The 21,118-nt window shown below is 27.8% G+C and overlaps 1 protein-coding gene across 1 annotated transcript in view; it reads left to right on the forward strand.

Annotated features, from left to right (window-relative positions):
• LOC107453619 (Leucyl-tRNA synthetase) overlaps positions 1–21,118 on the forward strand; it is a gene marked incomplete at its 3' end in the record, with an annotated part of 50,363 nt that overhangs the window by 14,359 nt on the left and 14,886 nt on the right. The window contains 8 exon segments of the mRNA XM_043046416.2: positions 2,563–2,626; positions 2,716–2,780; positions 3,972–4,197; positions 6,772–6,859; positions 10,059–10,189; positions 13,490–13,630; positions 16,003–16,080; positions 19,592–19,677. Coding sequence (XP_042902350.2) covers positions 2,563–2,626; positions 2,716–2,780; positions 3,972–4,197; positions 6,772–6,859; positions 10,059–10,189; positions 13,490–13,630; positions 16,003–16,080; positions 19,592–19,677 — 879 coding nt within the window.

Below are 21,118 nucleotides of genomic sequence, written 5' to 3' on the forward strand. Positions count from 1 at the left end.
ATAGGTAATACCACATAAAGTATATTTAGATTATAGTAAAATAATAAAATTCAAGTTTTTAATATTCTATGTAAAAAATTAGCAGTTTTCAAAGAATAATAAAAGTTGTTTTTTTCCTCTCAAAAATACGGTTAACGTTTTATGGATTTTTTCCATTCTCTCCTGATTTTTTTCAAATTTTTGAGTTAAAAGCACATTTTTTACCAACTCTGCATCTATTCATTATTAATCTATTGTAACATTACACTTAATTAACGGTATACAATAAAGGTCCTGTAACTAATTAAGTGTAAGAGGCCAAACAACGGTATACAATAAAGGTCCAGTAACTAATTAAGTGTAAGAGGCCAAACAACGGTTTTATTTTTCGGGCCTGTATAGGTGAAGAGTTATTCCGCCTCTTCCTGAAATGCCTCAAAACAAACGATAAAGGACCCTATTGTACTTGCCTTTTGCCGTTATCCTACCTAGAATGCCAGCTTACGGCCTTACGTTTGCCGTGAGGTGTGTGCTTACTGGGTAATTACTTTAGTTGGGTATCTATTGTTTTTGTAATCAAATTTTGAAAGAGTTTATCTCTTTGTTTTTTGGATAAATAAATATTACTACATATTCTTTTAATTCTATTCATTTCATTAAAAGTGTTATTTAAATAGATGTTCCTAGAAACATTAGAATTTCAAGTAATTAGTTTATTTATATTAAAATTGAAATCATTTCTTTTATCGTATAAATCAACAAAGCAGATATTTTCTTCTTTTATAATACCCAAATCCAAAAAAATTGAAATTAATATCATCATGATTACGAAGCAAGATTAATTCCTCTGGGTAAATATTATTTAATAAAATAGTATAATTTTGAAAATTAAGGTAATTAAATCATCAATAAATCTAAAAACAAATTTAATATTAAAAGTATAATTTTTTTCATAGTAATGCAAAAATGAGCTGGCTAAGAGAGATGAATAATTAGATCCTTGTGGTATTCCATCAATTTGAAGTAAAATATCTTTTCCATTATAAAGCTAATTTATAAAAAGACGAAAATTAATTAAAATTTTCCAATAATCAAAATCACAATTAAGGATATTTTTAAAATCATAGTAATAATTTAAAAGGAGATCTTTTAGTTTAGAAAGGGGAATGCTATTGAAAAGATCCTGGAAATCAAAAGTCGCAATAGATTTAATTTTATGATGTTTAATAAATTCTAAAGTTGGTTGATTATTAGTGATAATCCAAGAAAAACCTTCTTTAATATTGTTAATAATTTTATTTAAGTAGTTAGAGAAAATGGTGCCAGGTTTAGTTAGGTAAGTAATTAGACCCACATGTGATTGTTCTAAAGTTTATAGGAATTTTATGAAATTTAGAACTGATAATTAAGTAAGGAAATTGTATTCTGCTAATTTTAATTTTTAACCCCCCTCATATAAAGCTATTATTTTTTTAATGACCATATTATTATTTAAATTACTAAGCTTAAAATTTTTACTATTATTCAACTCCGTATTTAAAAGTTCAACATAGAATTTTTTACAGAAGATTATATAATTATTGTTAGCTTTGTCTATGTCTTACAAAAAAAATTTTGTAGTTGCTTAATTGATTGAAAATTTTTAGAAAAATTTATTTCATTGTTACTATTTTTTAAAATTTTCTTTATTATTGAAAACAATGTAAACAATGTTAAAGTAATAATAAACGGCCTATTTCCATTCTGTTAACATACCTAAAGTTTTGATATCTTCAAGCAGAAGCTGTTGAGATCATTAAGAAAGCATTTTAGAATTTTATTTATATTTTATATATTTTTAGTTGTTGTTAATTTATGATATTTTGGTGCTATTAGTATAGCATGGGGCGTAGATTTTTTAAAAAGTGCTTAAAGATGTTTATTTTTGATTTTCGTTTTTTAAAAGCCCTTAAAGGTGCTTTTTTCATGGGGTGTTTTTAAAAAGTATTAGTTTTTCCTTTTCGAAAATGAGATTTTTTCCTTTACCGTGTCGATTTTTGCTGCATATAATGAAAAAACGTGGTTTTCACTTTGTTCTATTCAATGGTTTCACAAATCATTCAACCACAATCCATCATTTCGGTGTACCGTCGGCCCGCAACATATGATAGCACCCCAATCATGTTATATGTTTGATGAAATACTTGGGAGTCCGCATGTGCGTCTAGTGAGCTGGGTTTGGGGAGATTCTTGCAGTCTCATGTGCAACTCTGCTGCATTTTGCAAGATATTCTCATTTTAAGACTTCATTTTCCACTTTCTGAAATTGAACCTAAATATTTCAATCTTTCTATCGTGGCTAATACAATCAAGAAAAAAATTCTTTGTCAGAAACTAGTTATAATTATTTTATCATTTAGTACTTAAAAATGTTTTTTTAATGCTTAAAAAGTACTTTAAAGGTGCTTATTTTTTGTGGAAAGATTTGGCTACGTACCATGTATAGTCAGTACTTGTGCCATTATGATGCAAAAGGCTACAAATATTTAGTAGTTTGAATTTTTACTCAACACTAATAATTATATAACTCCTCATTTCTTTCAGGTACACGATATTTTCACCCAAGGATAATCAACCCTGTATGGATCATGATCGAAGTTCTGGAGAGGTAAGAAAAGTTTTCATTTATTTTTTGTAACTGTTGTTAAATATAGTAGTTTTTTTTTTCTTCAGAAACTATTTGTTAATTTTCTTTAGGGTGTAGGACCACAAGAATATACCCTTATCAAAATGAAACTTCTGAAACCTTTACCGCAATTGAGGTAAGAAAATGTCTTATTTCGATTTAAAGTAAAACTTATAAGCAGTTTGATAATAGATTAAAGAAAGTTTAAGGTCATTAATAATTCAGAATTAAATCCAAAAAACTAGAATACTACTCACCGATTGTAAAATTGTTCTTAAAAGCTGTTTATTCATAACATGTTTTAAATTGAACACATATACCATTGAAATATGAAAGAAGTCTATAACAGGGAGAAACAGGGAAAGCCTGGAAAATACAGGGAATTAAAAAATCACATAAAATAACAGGGAGAATGCAGCGGATTTTGAGTATTTCTTTACAAACTGGGAAAATACGGGGAATTTCCTTTCTTATTTTAGTCTTTTAAAAAATGGTGATTACTCTAAGTGATATGAGTCTATGGGATATTTAAAGATATTTCAACTATACTAAACTAGTTCATTTACTATGGCATTATTTAAGTATGTTCAACTGTTCCTTTTTTTTTCTCTTTTCCCAGCAATGAAAATTAGTATACTTAGCCCAATGTAACTCTCACAAGAGCACAGTAATTGTGTTTCCTCTTAATATCTTGTGTATAATGGGTACAGGGAATTTTTTTTCCAGATGTGAGTGGCAACCCTGTATTTATTTTTAATATACAGAAGATCTTTGTAAAGCAAAACCTTGATACATGAGGCTTTTGAGGGAATACGAATATCCATGCTTGATTTTAAAATCACATCAATACAAATTCCGATGTTTGATGTTCAAATCGTGTGATTACGAATTTCGCTTTTTGATTTTAAAATCACGTAAATACGAATATCAATGTATGATTTTTAAGTCACTTGAAGACGAATCATAATAGCGGTTTTTAAATTGCATGAATATGAGACGCAATATTTGATATAAAATTGTGAAAGTCTGAAACACAATGCATAGTCTTACATTCCGTGTGCATTGGTAAAAAAAGCATAATAGTAATGATTTTTTTTTTTTGCCTTGGGAATTAAAAAAAGACAAAGAGGAGACTGTTTTTTCTTTTCTTTTTTGGTAGTTGTAAAAACTTCTCGATGGTGACAAATTTTCCTAGAACGGAGTTGTTCGGCGCGTTCGTCTTTATTATATAGGTCTGCTTTTCTGTATTATGACTATATTCCCTTTTTTCTGCTATACTGTAATTATCAATTACTGCAAACATTATTATTATTTTTTACTTTTGTAGCAGTTTCACTGGTTTTTCAGTGTATCTCGTAGCAGCTACCATGAGGCCTGAAACAATGTATGGCCAGACCAACTGTTGGGTGAAGCCAGATATGAAATATGTAGCCTTTCAAGTCTCAAATGGGGAAATATACATCTGTACTCACCGAGCGGCCAGAAACATGAGCTATCAAGGTTTCACGAGAGAGAATGGAAAAGTTTCTGTTCTGGTTGAGCTGGAGGGTAAGGTAATTATATTATTTCATTGAAGGCCTTTTCTTTTGTCATTAAGAACAGGACTCTAAGGAATTGTTGGTTTATTGGTTGAAGACCACATAAACCAGACTTGAGCAATCATGAAATAATTATCTGAGGATGCTCGGATCGACAACGGTCAATCGGTTGCAAGGAATTGGTATTGTGATTTCATTTTTTCTTCTTTGCTTTGGTGTTTTAGTTTTCTGATTTTACCACAAAAAAATTATATTTCATCATAATTAGGAACATTACAATCTCTTTATACCATTCCCCCCCTTTTAATATTATATTTGATGATCTACTAATCATAGTAGGATAAAAGCATAAAGTACTGTACACGCAATCCGGAAGTATCTGCAAACTCCTAACATTTTTGATGATAGAATAATTTTATTAAATATGCAAAAACAGTTTACTATTTAATATTTTTATTTATTCTTGACAAAATATCTATACATGCACATTAACATTAAAAAAATATTAATAGTTATACATAAAACTACATTCATTTGAAGTAATTATGATATTAAAATAATATTAGTAATTTCGCTCCAATTACAAAAAACAACAAAATTACATTAAAAGATTTCCTACTGTCACCACAATTGTCTATTTTCGTTGTAAAGTGGTCACATTGAGTTAAGTTGCTGCAAAAAATATACTGATTGTCGACTCGAATGCTATTGTTAATCTTTGGGAATAAGTGGCAATTATATCTTTTCTCTTTGAGAGCAGCATGCATACAACTAAACACTGACTTTCTTTTACCTTGCATAAATCAGGATTACGCTGGCTGCTTCATGTTCTTCTTCCCCCCTCCTCTGCAAACTTTTTTTTTTTGTGCTGATATTTTTTTATATTACAATAAATATTAAAAAAGTATTTGCAAAATTGGAGAATTACCACCAATGTATACATGCATGGCGTGCGCATGTGCGTCTATATTATCTAAGTAAGCTACTAATTTATCATGTGTTATAGTTAACCTGTTTATCAAACCATGATAATAAAATTTTATTTACATAAAGTTTTTTTTAAAAATTAGTTTATAAATATTTTAACTATTTGTTAAATTTATGTTTCATAAATGTTGAAGTACCATTTTTTGAACAATTACACTTTATCTGCAATTAATGCAATGTTATAATCAAGATTACAGTCTTATACAGTGGTTGAGTAATGAAAAGATATAGGTTTTGAGTATTTCTGTATGTTGTCATTTACAACTAATATAGGATGATTTTTTCTTCTACTTAAAAAATTCCAAAAGCAATGGGAATAAACAAAAGTGAGTACATGGAAACAAATGATAAAAAATTCTCATCTTTCTCCCTTTCCAACAAACTGTTCTGAAACTTAATCTTCTTTCCTTATAGGAAAACAAAAGAACTTAAACTCAAATCTGAAATACTGTTTACAAAAATGTTTAGTTCAAATGCATGCCCTTACAGCACCAAATTTAACTGTCTTTATGAACTACCTATAAGAAACCAATTTTCTTTATTTTGTTTAAATCATGTTTTTTTTTGGTTCTAACCAGTTTTTTTTTTTTAAAAAACAATATGTGAAATAATTCTCTGAAGCCTTAATTGAAATGAACTAAGCTATTCCAAAATATTCCGTAGTTTTCAACTTTTCAATTTAACTGTTAATTCATGTTTTCAATAACAATTCAAAAATATCCACTTATGCTCCTTAAATTTGCTAGCATAATGATAATAAAAAAAACTGTGTAACGGTATACTTCAAATATGCTTTTATATTACTCTACAACTCCACTTATCATGCTAATAAACGCTTAGCATTTTTATTTTATTTCAGTAATCTATGTTAAAGAGTGATTTCTCACTGTGCTTGTCTGTAATATAAAAATATAATACTTCAGTATTTATTCAAATATCATTATTTAGCCATATATAATTTATAATATTAGAATTAAGTTTTATGAAATATGCATTTTTTGTATTCTTTAATACATTGTATCAATAAAAGTTTTAATATACTTAAGAGAGCCAGGATGGCTCAGGGGATAGAGCATTTGCCTTTCAATGAGGTGAAGCGTGTTCGAATCGCAGTGATGGTTGGTTGATATGAATTCTGCATCCGGCTTGCACTGACCACAGTGCTGACGTAAAATATTCTCAGTGGTAGACGGATCATGGGTTAGAGTCCCCTTTCCGTTAGGCTAACAGTGGGAGGTTTTCGTAGTTTCTTCTCCATTCAACGCAAATGCAGGTTAGTTCCATCAAAAAGTCCTTCCCTCCAAAAGTTTCTTTTTCTGTGTATAAATTTGATGCAATGTTAGTGTATACAATTTAAAATTACGCTTATTTTAATTTCATAAGTGCTAACTGTATATATTTCTGTGTTATTGTACTTCTGATTACTGATAGCTAGATTAGAAAATTGGCATCTCAGAAATTGGCACATGAACAGATTAGTTATAATGTGCATGAACAAGTGAAATTTCTTAGATTGTGGTCCTTTAGACTATTGACTAAATAAAGCTATTTTTTTCTCTGTGTATATATTTGATGATTCTGATTTTTTTGGGATTTGTGCAGGACATTTTGGGTCTCCCTCTCAAAGCACCTCTGACTGCCTACGACATTGTATATACTTTGCCAATGCTCACCATTAAAGATGATAAAGGTATTTTTTTGTCTCTTTATATCTGTACATTCCTGAGAATTGAACAAGAATTTTATTCTAAAATAATGTTTCTTAAAATAAATGAAGAGAAGTTAAAATGATATATATTTTTATCGAAACATTAAATAAATGTTAATTGCGGAAAAAAATATATATTATTGACAACTAAACCTATTGTTCCATATCCCAATAAAGCGGACAACCTTCAAGGCAAAGAACATTCTCTCCTTAAAGAGAGAAATTTACTTATTGAGAAATCTAATACTGTAAATTGTTCTGATGGTCAAATAACTATACAATTAGAAGTCTGAAATTAAATCAATATTTATATTTTAATGCAGACTAAATATATGTAAATGTGCAAAAAAAGAGAAAAAAAAGTTGAACACTCTGAATAATTTTGTATGTAATCTCAATTTTAATGGTTCAAAGGGGTAACCTCAAACATACTAAGATGATATTTTAAGTTTTGAAATCAGAAATGGCCGAAGTTGGCTATAAAATTTTAAAATTATTAAATTGTTTTTAAAAAACACATAGTTTATTTAAAAATGGCTTAAAGGTGCTTATTTTTTATTTACACTTTTTAAAAGCCCTTAAAGATGCTTTTTTTTTATTCAGGGTTTATAAAAAGTGCTTATTTTTTTGTTGAAAAATCTGGCTATGCACCCTGTTTAATCTCTCAGGAACTGTTATAACTGATTTCCTTCAAATTTTGTATTAGGCCTTTTAAAATTACATGGTTTAAAATGATGTAAAAATTTATGTACATTATAATTCAAATTTGTTTATTATTATTATGAAATAAAATATTAATAAATAATTATTAAAAATTAATTTGCTATAGTTTTCTTTCGATTAACAAATTTTTTAATTTTGTGCAAAAACTTTTCAACGCACTTAAAAATCCCTTAAGATATGGCAAAATATGCGAAAAGTAAAATTATTATTAGGAGGTCCGTACTTCGGCCTGATCTCTTGACCAAACTATTGGAACCTTAATTACAGCCATGCTTTATAGTTTGAAGATCAAAAATTGATTATATCGAGAGAGAAAAGATATGTTTATTCAGAGAAAGTACGTTTTTGTGCCTTGTTTCATAAGTTAAAATATCTCCTGTAATAATTAATTTGCATATCATCCCTTTAAACAATTAAGATTATCCTCATACATGAAGATCCATTCATTAAATCAAAAATTATTCAAAGTGTTATGTTTTTTTTTTGTTTTTGTTCATTGTTCATATATTTAATCAAGCAATGTATGAAGTGGTCAATGTTAAAAGCGAGTATGTAACATTTTTACAAAAATAAATTTTTTGTTTGTTTTGAAATATCAATCACTGACTATCAAATACCGAGTAATTTTCTAGATTGTCTAAAGAAGAGAATTCAACAATTTGGAAGCAATTAAATCAATCTTTCCACGACTGACAATTCCCCCCCCCCCTCGAAAGTGCAGATTTGTAACATAGCCCCTTTTAACATTGACTGCTTCATATGTACTACTCACATAATATATTTTACATGCATCCAATGGAAATGAAATCTAATAAAATTTTGATTGTAAATAATTTGGCTTTCATCTCTGTTATATGCATTTTATATTTATTTTACTTTCTGTGTCATCATTTATGCAAATATTAAACTGTTTCCTAAAATCTTTTGGGAAATTTTAGAGATGAATTACAAATGGCTTGTTCTGCACAGATGGGTTTCACAGACAATGTCAATTATTACCTGTAAGAGCCCCATTGAGCTCTTAAAGTTATTGCATTGCTTAATAGAATCAAGATGAATTCACAAAAATGCACTTTATTTATCAATCTTCTTCTTTCTTAGTGCAACAGCGTCTTGGCTGCCTCAAAAGCTGATAAATGCCAGTGCCTCCTATCCATGGCATCTCCCTTCCAGCTTCTAATCTTAAGGGTTTTCAGATAGTTTTCAATGTCGTTGAGCCATCTAGTAGGGGGTCTGCCTCTTTATTTATCAATAGTGTAGTCATAAAAAAGTTTTGCTGTGTATAATAGTTTTTTCAACAAATAACATCTGTAATTCATGCCAGACCAGCCAAGACGAACATTTGTACTTTGAGGTTTCTCTGCATGTATGCGTTGAATTTTGAAAATTTCATTTTCATGAAGTTTGAGAAGATTATGTTGCTGGAGGTATTGAAAGTTGTGATATAAAATGAAACTTTGACAAAAATAGGTTACTGATTTAATCTATAAACATATCCCGAAGCTTAAAGAAGTATATTATAGAATACAATAGAATAAACATTTCTATTAAATTAAAAATTGCTATTAGAAAGAAGAAATGCAAATGTCATCGAAATTTGAGACTCAGTAACCTGCTATTAATACTGCTCCCTGTGGCAGAATTGCTGCAACATTGTCGAAGAACGTTGCAGAGTTCTCGCAGAAACATTTTTCTTTTGGTAAGAAAAACTTTCGGTTTTCTTTCGTAAAATTTGAATTGCGTATTTAAATAATCACTTTTTGCCGGTTTAAATTTGTGCCGATGACATCGTAAATCTGTGTAGTGTTTCGATTGTATTTTCGACAGGCATTGATTTTTAGTTTTCCTAATATATTTCAGACGATATGGGAAATTCAAGTATTTACTTTTTAAGGCAACGATTCTATCGTTTCTTATAGCAATTACTGCTTTTGATTTCATATAGTTCCTAAAATCCAATATTATTTTTTACAACAATCATATCTTGAAATAAAACACTCATTTGAGTAACCCTTTTTTGAAGAGTCGCGTGATTTCATCATTGTTCTGTTTCTTGGTAATTAATGATTTCATGATTTTGTATTTTTTTTTTTAGTGTGATGACGATTTGCAAAAACTGATGACGGAAATAATTAGTGAATTTTTCTCCCCGACAAAATACTAGAATATCACCTGTAATATTAAAATAAAACACTATATTATATATTCAAAATTTTTTTTTTTCGTAAGCACACCGTTTTTGTTACTTTAAATTAGTAACATATATCTTTGTTAATATTGAAAGTACCTTTCAGAAAGATATTACTGCTAGAGAGTTTTGTCGCAGAAAATTCTGCCACTGGGATAATGCTTATGTTTATAATAACTTACTATTTATTTTGAATTTAACACATACAGTATTATAATACCTTAAATGAAGAAAAATACGAAACCAACTGAAAGATTTGCATTCCTTTAGGAACTGGAATTGTCACAAGTGTTCCCTCAGATTCACCAGATGACTGCGCTGCCCTGAGGGACCTAAAAAAGAAACCAGACCTCAGAAAAAAATTTGGTATCACGGATGAAATGGTTATGAAATATGAACCTGTAAGTTAATAGCTTTTGATATTTTAAAAAAAAATGAAGAAACGATTTCCTGATATTTTTAGTTACACGTCGCTGATGGAATGGTCACACATTGCAAATAGTACAGGGGACAATGTTGTAGTTTGGAACATTTGAAATATCTGAGAGGCATTTTTATCATTTTTTTTATTTCTAATTATGTATATCTCATCAGGAGTTGCATCTAAAGCACCAAGTTAATATTTTAGTATAAGAGAAGAACCTTTACTAAAAGTAAACTTTCTTTTCACTCTATTTTAATATTCTACATTAATACACTCTATTTTAATAGGATATGTTCAAAATGATTTTTGAATTGTTTTAATAATGAGTTGAATTGGGCAATACTGAAAGAAAACACAAATAATTAAGATCAAAAGGATAAAACTTCTTTGAAAAAAACGCGCTAAGAAGCAGCAGAAATTTCAGAAAAAAGTATCAATACAAAACAAATGAAATAAAATAAAAATATGACCACCGAAGCCGACGTCTTCAGGGGGTACCGGCCCCGGTAGCCATTAAAAACAAAACCATTTCTATTTGAGGGAGAAGCAAAAGCTTAAAATATCTCCCTCAGTACCCCGATGGTTTTGTATAGAGGTCCAGGAAAAACAAGATACATTCAAAAGAATAAACAAATTACGAAAAGAAAATCAATAAAAATCATCAGAAAATTAAAAACTCACAGTCACAGGTCAAGAATCAACTTCAAAAGCGGAGGAAAAGAAAACACTAAAAACTGAAAAACAACGCCCCCTATAATAATGCGCAGTAAAAGTTTAAAAATGATATGAAAAGGTCAGGAGAAGGAGATACGTAGATAAATTAATAGAATGCTTAACTGGGGCTGCTCAGTTAAGACTAGAATTGCGCCCTGTTAAAAGAAAAAATATAAAAAAAACCTAAAAACCATCAATCATTTTTTTAATTAAAAAATTAACATTACAAAAATTAAAAGGAAAATCATTTTTACTCAAATTATTTAAAAAATTATCCACAGCTTCTCGAAAACTTTCAACATTATTACAAATTTTCTTGATCCTAACTAATTGCGAAAAAACAAGATTTTTGAATATTTTACTACACAAATTAGTTTTAAAGTTGCAGAAAAAAATAACATTAAAATTAAAGGCTTTTCTTTTATCAAACACACCAATTTTAATAAAATTGTTAACAATATCAATTTTAAAATCTAAATATTCAATATTAAAGCAATTTTCATTAGTTTTTTTCAGGACCAAATCACCAGGATAAATTGTATAAATAAAATTATAATCGTCACAATTAAACAAAATCAAATCATCAATGTATCGGAAAGCATTAAGTACTTTATGTTCAAGAAATTTAGCCTCAAAAAAGTGCAAAAAAATGTTGGCAAAAGCCCCAGAAAAGGAATTACCTTGTGGAATTCCAATAATTTGTTTATAAAAATCTAAACCATTAAAAAGAACATTCTCAAAAAGATTAAACTTGCATAAATCTAACCAGTTAAACCTATCAATTTTTTCATCAAATAAATACTTGTCATAAATACCTTCACAAATCTCAATAATTTTTTCATGTGGTATGCTGGTATACAAATTTTCAAAATCAAAAGTGTTAATGCTGGAAATATCATTACTTTTAATAAAATCCAAAACTTCAACATTACTTTCAATAATAATATTTTTCTCTTTTTTAATTTTAAGCAAAATAATTTTTAAAAAACAAAAAAACCTTTTACTAATATCAGAATTATAACTATTAGTACCACATGCTATAAACCTAAATTTAATCGGATTTTTATGAAATTTAACTATTGGAAATAAATATGGAAATGTAATCCTATTTAATTTAAATTTTAATTTTTTACTAAATGCAATAATTCTTTTTTCAATAACTTTTTTATCTTCTTTTAACTTTAAATAGGTATTATTTGCATTATATTCCCCAATAATCAATTTTTTAAAAAAATATTTACACATAATACAGAAATTATTTGAAGCTTTATCTACAACAGTAACAATGAATTTATCCTTAAGATTTTTAATTTTTCTAGATAAATCATAATCAATAAAAGTACCTTTAGGAAATGAACTAAAACTGGTATTAAATAAATTAAATTTAACCCTTTCAATAATTTTAGCTTTCCACTCAGAAAAACCTTCAACAGGCCAATGATATTTTCTGGAAATTTTTGCAATAAAAAAATCTAGATCTTTTTTAATGAATAAAATAAAATACTGGGCAATGTGTAAAATTTTATCTCGTGATCTACATAGTTTGGAACATTTGCTATGTCTGAGAACTTACTAATAGCATTTTTATCATTGTTTTTATTTCTAATTATGTATATCACATCAAGAGTTGCATCTGAAGCATTGAATTAATGTTTTAGTGTAAGAAGTCCTTTACTAAAAGTAAATTTTTTTTCATTCTATTTTAATATTCTGATTTTGAATTTGAAAAACTATTCAACTGGATTTTATTAGGTTATGTTAAATTACATTTACATGATTAGGATATTAACTAAAGTAATTTTTACATCAAATAAATTGATTGAATGTTGAGCTGGTTGATTTTATATGGTTAATTCTGAAAGGAAAAGGTTTAAAAAAAAACATTTACCTAACTATGACATTTACCTAAATTACTGGAGAGATAAATTTTGAACAATTAAAATTTATCATAAATGGAAAAGGAAAAAAAAATACAATTTTGGGATACCCTAATAATTTTTTTTTTTTTACATTTAAAAATTTTTTTTAAAGGAATTTCTCATTTTAAAGTTAAATTTTGTAGCAATAAAAAAATAACTTAACTTAAATAAGATTTTACTGTAGTTAAAAGAATATATTTAATTCTTATATATGCCAGTAAATTTTTTGTGGTAGAAGATCTGGAAAAAAAAAACATTTCTTTTTATAAACTTTTTCCAATTTGAAGTTAGAAAAATCATGTTTAATTTTTATTCATTTACTTTTTTCAAATCTAATATTTTTAAAAAAATAAAAAAGAGGGACCAAAATGTTTTTAAAATCGAGAATCACCTAAAATTCTGGTAAGATAAATTCTTAACAGTCAAGTTTTTACTCTTAATGAAAAGCATTGAATTTTTTAACTGGTGCAAGAAATTTTTTGCAAAATAAATAAATAAAAAATGCCTTTTTTTTAAATTTCTGATTACATGAATTTTTTCTAAATTAGTTTAAAATCTTTTGTCTTCATTAAAAAGTTATATTTCCGAATGATATTAATACTAAATATTTATAATTTTGTTAATTGATATTATTTCTTTGTAAGGTCCCGATTCTGGAAATCCCAGGTTATGGCACTCTTGCTGCTCCAACAATCTGTGATGAATTAAAAATCCAAAGCCAAAATGATAAAGAGAAACTGGCCATTGCCAAAGACAAAGTCTATTTGAAAGGATTTTATGAAGGTGTAAGTGTGAATCTTCAATTCCTGCTATCTCTCATTTAAGTTTGGTTTTTATATAGCAAAAATTTTTTGAATCATTAATTCGTATGTATATTAGACAAACTTAATTACAGTCAAACCTCGTTATTGTCAACTCAAAGAGGGAAAGAAAAAATTTCAGAAATTTTTTATGAAAACCTGACAATAGACAAATATTTTCTATTATCTGTATCTATTCGCTTTTTGTAAGCATAAAGTTCTACTATGAATATGTAAATTTATTTATATTTCATTTCAGTAAAATTTTTTATTTAGCTCATATATATTAAAAACAATAACTTCTGTACATATTCTCATAACAAATATAACTTATTACTTCAAAAATTAAAATAAAGTTATAAAAGTTTTAAATTTATAAAAAGAGAAAATTGTTATAGCTTAGATAAAATTCAAAATGTATATGTACTTTCTCTGCTCAATTTTTTATATTGTGTTGAATCAAAAAAAAATTTTTTTGAAAATTAACTACTGTAATTTTGCAGATATACTACATCCTTAAAATTTGACTGAAAAGGAAAAGTTTTTCATCAGAAAGGTCGAACCATCAGATACACCACACAAAATTTTACTGTGTGATGACTGACGTAGTTAACACATCAGTTTCAAAATACGAGTTATATACAGGGTATCCGTGCACCTCTAAAGTCATGAATTTCAGTATTGAACAAAATTTGCCATGAAATGTCATGATTTTAACTATTTAAAAAAAAAAAAATCATGATAAGTCATGGATTTAGATCGCCAAAAAATCTTATTTTTAAAATGGAATATACCCCCTCCCCCCAATTTCATGGTGTTCCAAATGTCTGAATTTGTAATTTGTTTTTATCGTGCTCTTTAAAAATTATGGTGTTCTTTCACAAAATGAAAAAAAAATAATAATAACATTTCTAGAGCGAATTATCTTTTAACCTTCTGTGATTTCAGAATTTTTGTTTATCAATTATTTTATCAATTTAAAATTTAAGCTGAAGCAAGCCAGTCCGGCCAGTTTTTATTCCGACATGAGAACAGAGAAATCAGGAGTATTTCTTTCTGTTCTGATGAACTAGAAAAGTATCTTTAGAATGTAATTTTGCAGAAAAAAAGAAAAAAAATTATTTGCTTTTGTATTTTTTTCAGCTTTTTTATTGCTTCATCTCTTTCTTTACTCTGTTTTTTAAATTTAAAATCTATAAATATGAAGATGCAGAGTATGACAGTTTTGGTTATACCTATCATTTCAATGAATGTTATTATAATGCTTTTTTAAATTTATTGTTGTGTTTTTGTCGGAGAAAATAGTAGCTTCCTTAAGTCATGAAAAATTCTTGGAATTTATCATGGAAAGTCATGAATTTGAAAATCTAAAATGTAGCAGATACCCTGTATATACAAAATAAATGATTAATCATTTAAAAATCATTAAAATAATTATTAAATATCAGTAAATTAATATATCCAATCTTACTTGAAATAAAAAATTATGTATTTTGATAATTTTCTTCATAACTTTTCAAATGTTCGCAAAATTTTACCATGTACAATTGTACTCAATTTAAATGCAACACAATCACAAACACATTTAATACCAATTTAAAATGCTCAAATTTTATGTAAAACAACTGATTAAGAACCTAAATATAATTAATATAAGTTATCAAATGACAATAAATTGATGAAAAGAATCTTACTAGGCGCAAAATTGTACCATTTAGTACAATCACGATCACATCACATATCTTTATTGTAATGTGATTTACAATACCTAAATATTATTGAATCAAATGATTAAACAGCTTACAATGATTTCAGAAAAGTATTAATAGTATTTAAATAAAATATAATAGAATAAATCTTGTTTTGTGCAAAATTGTGCTACACAAAACAATCGCCACCCTCCCCTTTTCTTTTTACTAATTTTAAATTTCTAAATTTTAACCTATCAAATTGGCAACAACTAAAAACCTTTAAAATAATTTTTAAAAAATAGATATGAAAATAAATAAATATTCTCGTTTTGAGCAAAATTGAGCTTTTAATGATTACGATTGTATTTTTTCTTTTAAAATTAACTTATCTCAGTTATAAATAAATCAAATTATTAAACAGCTGAAAATTGTTTAAATAAGTGTTAAATATAGAGTAAAGGACACAGTTCATGCATTCGGCTTTCATCCACTTGCTAACAAGTTGCATCATTTTTACTCAAACATCTCTAAATTTCGAAATTGTATATTTCCGTGAATAAGAATAATGAAGTTATCCTTTTATTTCAATTTACTTCGTTTTATTTTAATGTATTTCTCCCATTCATATTATGTAAATGTTATGCTATTGTTTTTCTTATTTTTTAGGTGTTAATTGTTGGAAGTTATAAAGGTCAAAAAATACAAGATGTCAAGAAAGCAATTCAAAAGGATTTGATTAACAAAGTACGTAGAAGCTTTTTTGAGAAAAATAATTTCGTTAAAAATACAGTCAAAATTATGTCTCTCAAATGTATATGACTCAAAGTCTTGACAATTTTAAATATTTTTTAATCCCTGGCAAACCAGGGATCTGTCCAAGCCAAATTTATTACCGTTTAGTGGTACCTTCACAAAATAAACTTTAGGAAAAACGGTAGTTTCACAAAATACTTTTTCTTGAAATTTTATTTTTGTGTCTTGTAAGAAACGATAAATCCATATTTTTACCATATTTTTGTGTTGATTTTTTAATATAATTTTTAATTTTCACAAATTATGTCTACATTTTCACAAAATTGGTACCTCTTAGAAAAACCTAGACAGACCCCTGCAAACATACTGACTTTGCCATTAAATTTTTTCCCAATAATTCAGAGAAATATTTTTTTTGAAACGTCAATTTTACCTTAGAGTCGAATTTTTTTTAAAATAGAAGTTCAGAATAAAATTCCTAAACGATTTCCAGCAAGCAGCACGGGTTTCGGGAACAACTTTGTAAGGGATACTTATATCATTTTGTTAAATATTTATTCTGAGAAGTCTATTTAAAAGTAGTAAATATGTCAAATCTAACACTGAGAAATTCTGAAGTGATAAAAGGTGAAGTGATAATTCAAAATGATAAAGAGCAAGACTGGGAAATTTATTTGATGGCCACAGGCCACTAGAGGTAAATTTATTTTAGTGGCCACTTTTTGCGTAAAAAGTACCTAAATAATGATTTTGCTTATAAATTCAGGGGTCTGTCCAGACATTTTGTGAAAGGTCCTGTTTTTGTAAAATTGTGAAAAAACTATTCATAATTTGTGAATATAAAATAAGCGCTAAGTCACATTATTTCAACCAGGGTCCTGCTTTTGTGAATTTGTGCAAATAGGGTCCTGTTATTGCGAAAATTGCTAAAAACCTTCTCAAGAAGTTTTTAAATTGTAAATAGGTACAAGATTCTGCTCAACAATTGCTGCTACTAAATTAGAGATGCAACATACAAATATTTGGTATTTAGCCTATACTGCTCAACACAGAATATTCATTTCGTACGAATAATGAAAACAGAATCACTCACATTTTTAATAATTTCAATTGAGATATTTTAAATAACACAACTTAGTAATGTATCACTTTTAATGTGTTACACATTCAGCAAACTTAAACAATTCTTAAATTTATATTACTTTATTTAAAAAATTGCCAGAAATTAATTTTCATTTACATAATATTCTATTCACTAATTTTATGAATAAATATAAATTGATTATTTCTTTACAGAAAAAAAAAATATGATTTAATGTTAATAAGAATGCGCTCACAATGTTTGAAAAAGTAGAAATGTTTTCTTAGAATACTACGTTTGGAATTTAAATTTAGGGAAAATTAGTTTGTGTCGACCCTTCTCCGGGCCTTCTCTTTATTCAATTAACAAAACAATAATGAAGATAAACAAATTTGTGAAGGGTCTGATTAAAAAAAAAAAAATTTTGAAAAGGGTTCGTTTTCATGAAAAGATATTTTGTGAAGGGTTCGTGAACGATCCCAAATTTCTTCTAAATAGACCCCTGAAATTGTAATAAAACATATATGATATTTATTTGAGGTCCACTAGAGGTATATTTACAGGGTTGCTACTTCATAGGGAAAAGGTGGAAAATACAGGGAATTTAGAAAACAGCTAAAATAATGGGGAATTGCTGAGAATTTTGAATGTTCCCTCACAAACAGGGAATTTTGTTTCTTATTTTTCTCTTTTAAAAAATGCAGACCTCTCAGAGTGGACCTCTCTATGGGATGATAGTTCAGCTATATTATATTATTTCCGTTACAGTTGCAATAATTTTAAGTGATTGATTTCATTCTTCTTTTTTTATCCCCCCCCCCCCCTTGATTATTATTATAAATAACCTTTGAACATGTGCGGTTGTGTCATTCTAAGGGGTGTTTGAGAATTCTGGTTTCTACCTGAATCTGGTGCTTTGAGAATTCTAGTTTCCTAGCCGCTTTGTTTGCTAGTCTTTTTATAAGAGTTTTTGAGCAGCCGTGTAACTTAAAAACTTTATTAATTATAATTTAATTTCATGGATTTAAAACTTTACTAAAGCTTTACAACATGGAAGAAAAGGAGGATTTTTTGGAATACTGTTAAGTGTTTAGGAGAAATCAAGATTAATCTGTGAAACGGAAAGGAATTTTTATATAAAAGGATCAGGGTTGGCGAGTTTTTGAGGCATGGCGGCTTTTACCACCCTGTCACAAACCCAAATCTATGGTGATATGTTATTAATTTTGTTTTGGCTAATTAAATTTAATTGAAAAGTGTATCTTTCTTAAATAATTGCCAAAAAATGATTTTAGATTATTGATAAAAATATGACATATTTTTACAACCAGGTGACAAAAAGTGTGCAATACTAGTCGTTTCGTATCGCAAGCAATGATCCTAATTACTAAAAATTCCATTTTGCGGTTTGCATTAATGTGAGTTTTCAATTAAATAAAAGTTTTAAAATTAGATAAAATATCGCTGGTTCTTCCATTAATATATCTTCAGTTTCAAATTTTGGATAAATATTTCAATATTTTAAACAAGTTTCCAGGTGTATTATATATTAAAAAAAAAGTGCTGAATGGAATGAACAAAATAAAATCAGTGTGGCACACACAACTATTTTAATATTTTAAAAGTGCAAAATTTTAATTTTTAGTTTAATTTAGAATCAAGTTTTAACAGTATGTAGCATAACTTGTTCATATTTAATAGTATAAAATAATTTTATAAATATGCATAGACGTAAAAGGAAAATGAATTGTTAATTGTAAAAAAGAAATTTATTAAAGTCTTGTTGTACGATATCAAATGTCAAGAAAAAAATGTAGGTTTTTGAAAGTTTTTACCCTGTTGATTTTTGTCCCTCTTGAATAAAAAAACAGTTTTTAACATCAAGAATGCAACCATGTTATGTTAATTATGTAGTTTAAGGGTAAAATATCAGTTAATGTAAATGGGTTTGAGTCTATATTGGGTAAAACGATTTCTTTTTGTGATAGGTTATTTATTTTTAATAAAAGTAGATAATTTTTTTTATTTTTTTATGTTTGTTCATGTAATAAAGTTCGGAACAAACTTGTCTTATAATTCTAATATCTATAATTTTGTAATCTTGGAATTACAAAATAAACTGCGGTAGTTATGTTTCGTGGGCTGTGAGTGTTACGATGAGCCTTGAGGATTTTCCGACAAAATAATTCTATTTATGTTTTTTAAATTCTTAAATATAGTATTTAATTAGGATAAGCATCAGATTTTACACATGGATTTGTACAAAACAAAAATACTTTTTTAATAGTACTACATATTTTTATAACAGCTGTTATTTATTTTTTTATGTTTGCATGCTTATTAAATATATTCATCAATGAAGTTCTCTGGTTTGAAGTGTTTTGTTATAAATTTTTGTTTATGTGAAATCTTTTGGTTTAGGAAGAGGCAGTATTGTACATGGAACCAGAGAAAAAAGTGATTTCACGATCGAGTGATGAATGTGTGGTTGCTCTTTGTGATCAGTGGTAAGAATCACTTTTTCATTCACATACAGTATACTCTCGATAACTCAAACCTTGTTATGTCGTAAAAATATTTCCCCCCTTGGCATTACATATCCTTCTAATGTTAATTTGAATTCCTATTGTAGTATGTCTTCCATTACTAAAGTACAATTCCAACTCACTAGTATAAAAGACACGTTAACTCGATTCTATGTTGGGGTGCCTTTTCATAGATGAAGGTCGACATGGCCGATGCGACTGCCCCACACATTGGTGACCCGGACATGATGAGAAAACGCCTACCTTGACAGAAACGCCCACTTCTATTTGAACACACCTACTAAGATGGATGGTTCATATTGAACAGTTGACTTGCTACTTGTGACTGCGACATTATCCGACTCCTCGCACTGTTGCTACCCAGTCTCCATCACACACAACCTCAGCCTGCATACACTCGACTGCTAAAGGCAACACAGGAGCGACCACGACCATGAATTTAATACAGCTCTCACGATCAGCAAAAGTACGGTGATCTTAATGCTTCTCACAAAATAACAATGAAACAACTAGTGCTATCCGTTCATCTAATTCTATCACGGATATAATTCTGGTGGGGGAGTACTGTAGTGTGTCTACCACTACAAAAGTACAATTACAATTCAGTAGTATAAAAGACATGTTAACTCGTTTCTATGTTGGGGTACCTTTTCATAGCTGAAGGTTGAAATTGTCGATGTGACTTTACCCATACTTATGTTGAAGAGTTTCTTCTCAAAACCTTCTTATGTCAAATACTTTTCAAAACAGAAAATTAAGTTCTTAAGATTCTTATCTATTCAATGCAGAATTATTTTTTACTTTTGAAAATTATCATTAAGGTATTGCTGTATTTTCATCAACTATCATTACATACACGATTATTAGGAGTTATTCTTATGTTTCCTGACTCTACTTTTTAGAGTTCTATTTTCGAATATATTTTTCTACTTTTTAAAGCATATTTGGCTCTATTATTTTGACTGTTGTTATTGTTATTTCGAAAACTCGTTAACTCGAATTTGTTTTAGCGTCTCTTCACCTTTGAGATATCAAGTGTATACTGTTTATGTTTTGTAACCGTAGTTGTTTATTTACCAATTTTTAATGAGAGTTTTTACGTTCTATATTAAAAATGATACATAGAGAGGCAAACTATGTGTATATATAAAAATGGAAAAATTTATTCAGAATTTAAGTCTAGTTTGTGTTCTATATTTAGTTCTTAAAAGTAAGTAAGTATTGAGAATTTTGTAGAATATCATTTAATTGGAAATAAATAAAGGTAAGTAGACTATAAGTAAAGGTAAGTACATATAGACTCATAAAACTTGTAAAAAAATAAGAAATGAATAATATTAACTTAATTATAAATTTATCCTTCTTGTGGCTGTGCCTGTAACTAAAAAATTTTTTATCTCTG

The sequence above is a fragment of the Parasteatoda tepidariorum genome, chromosome 5 (assembly GCF_043381705.1).
Source record: "Parasteatoda tepidariorum isolate YZ-2023 chromosome 5, CAS_Ptep_4.0, whole genome shotgun sequence".
NCBI classification, from domain to species: domain Eukaryota; kingdom Metazoa; phylum Arthropoda; class Arachnida; order Araneae; family Theridiidae; genus Parasteatoda; species Parasteatoda tepidariorum.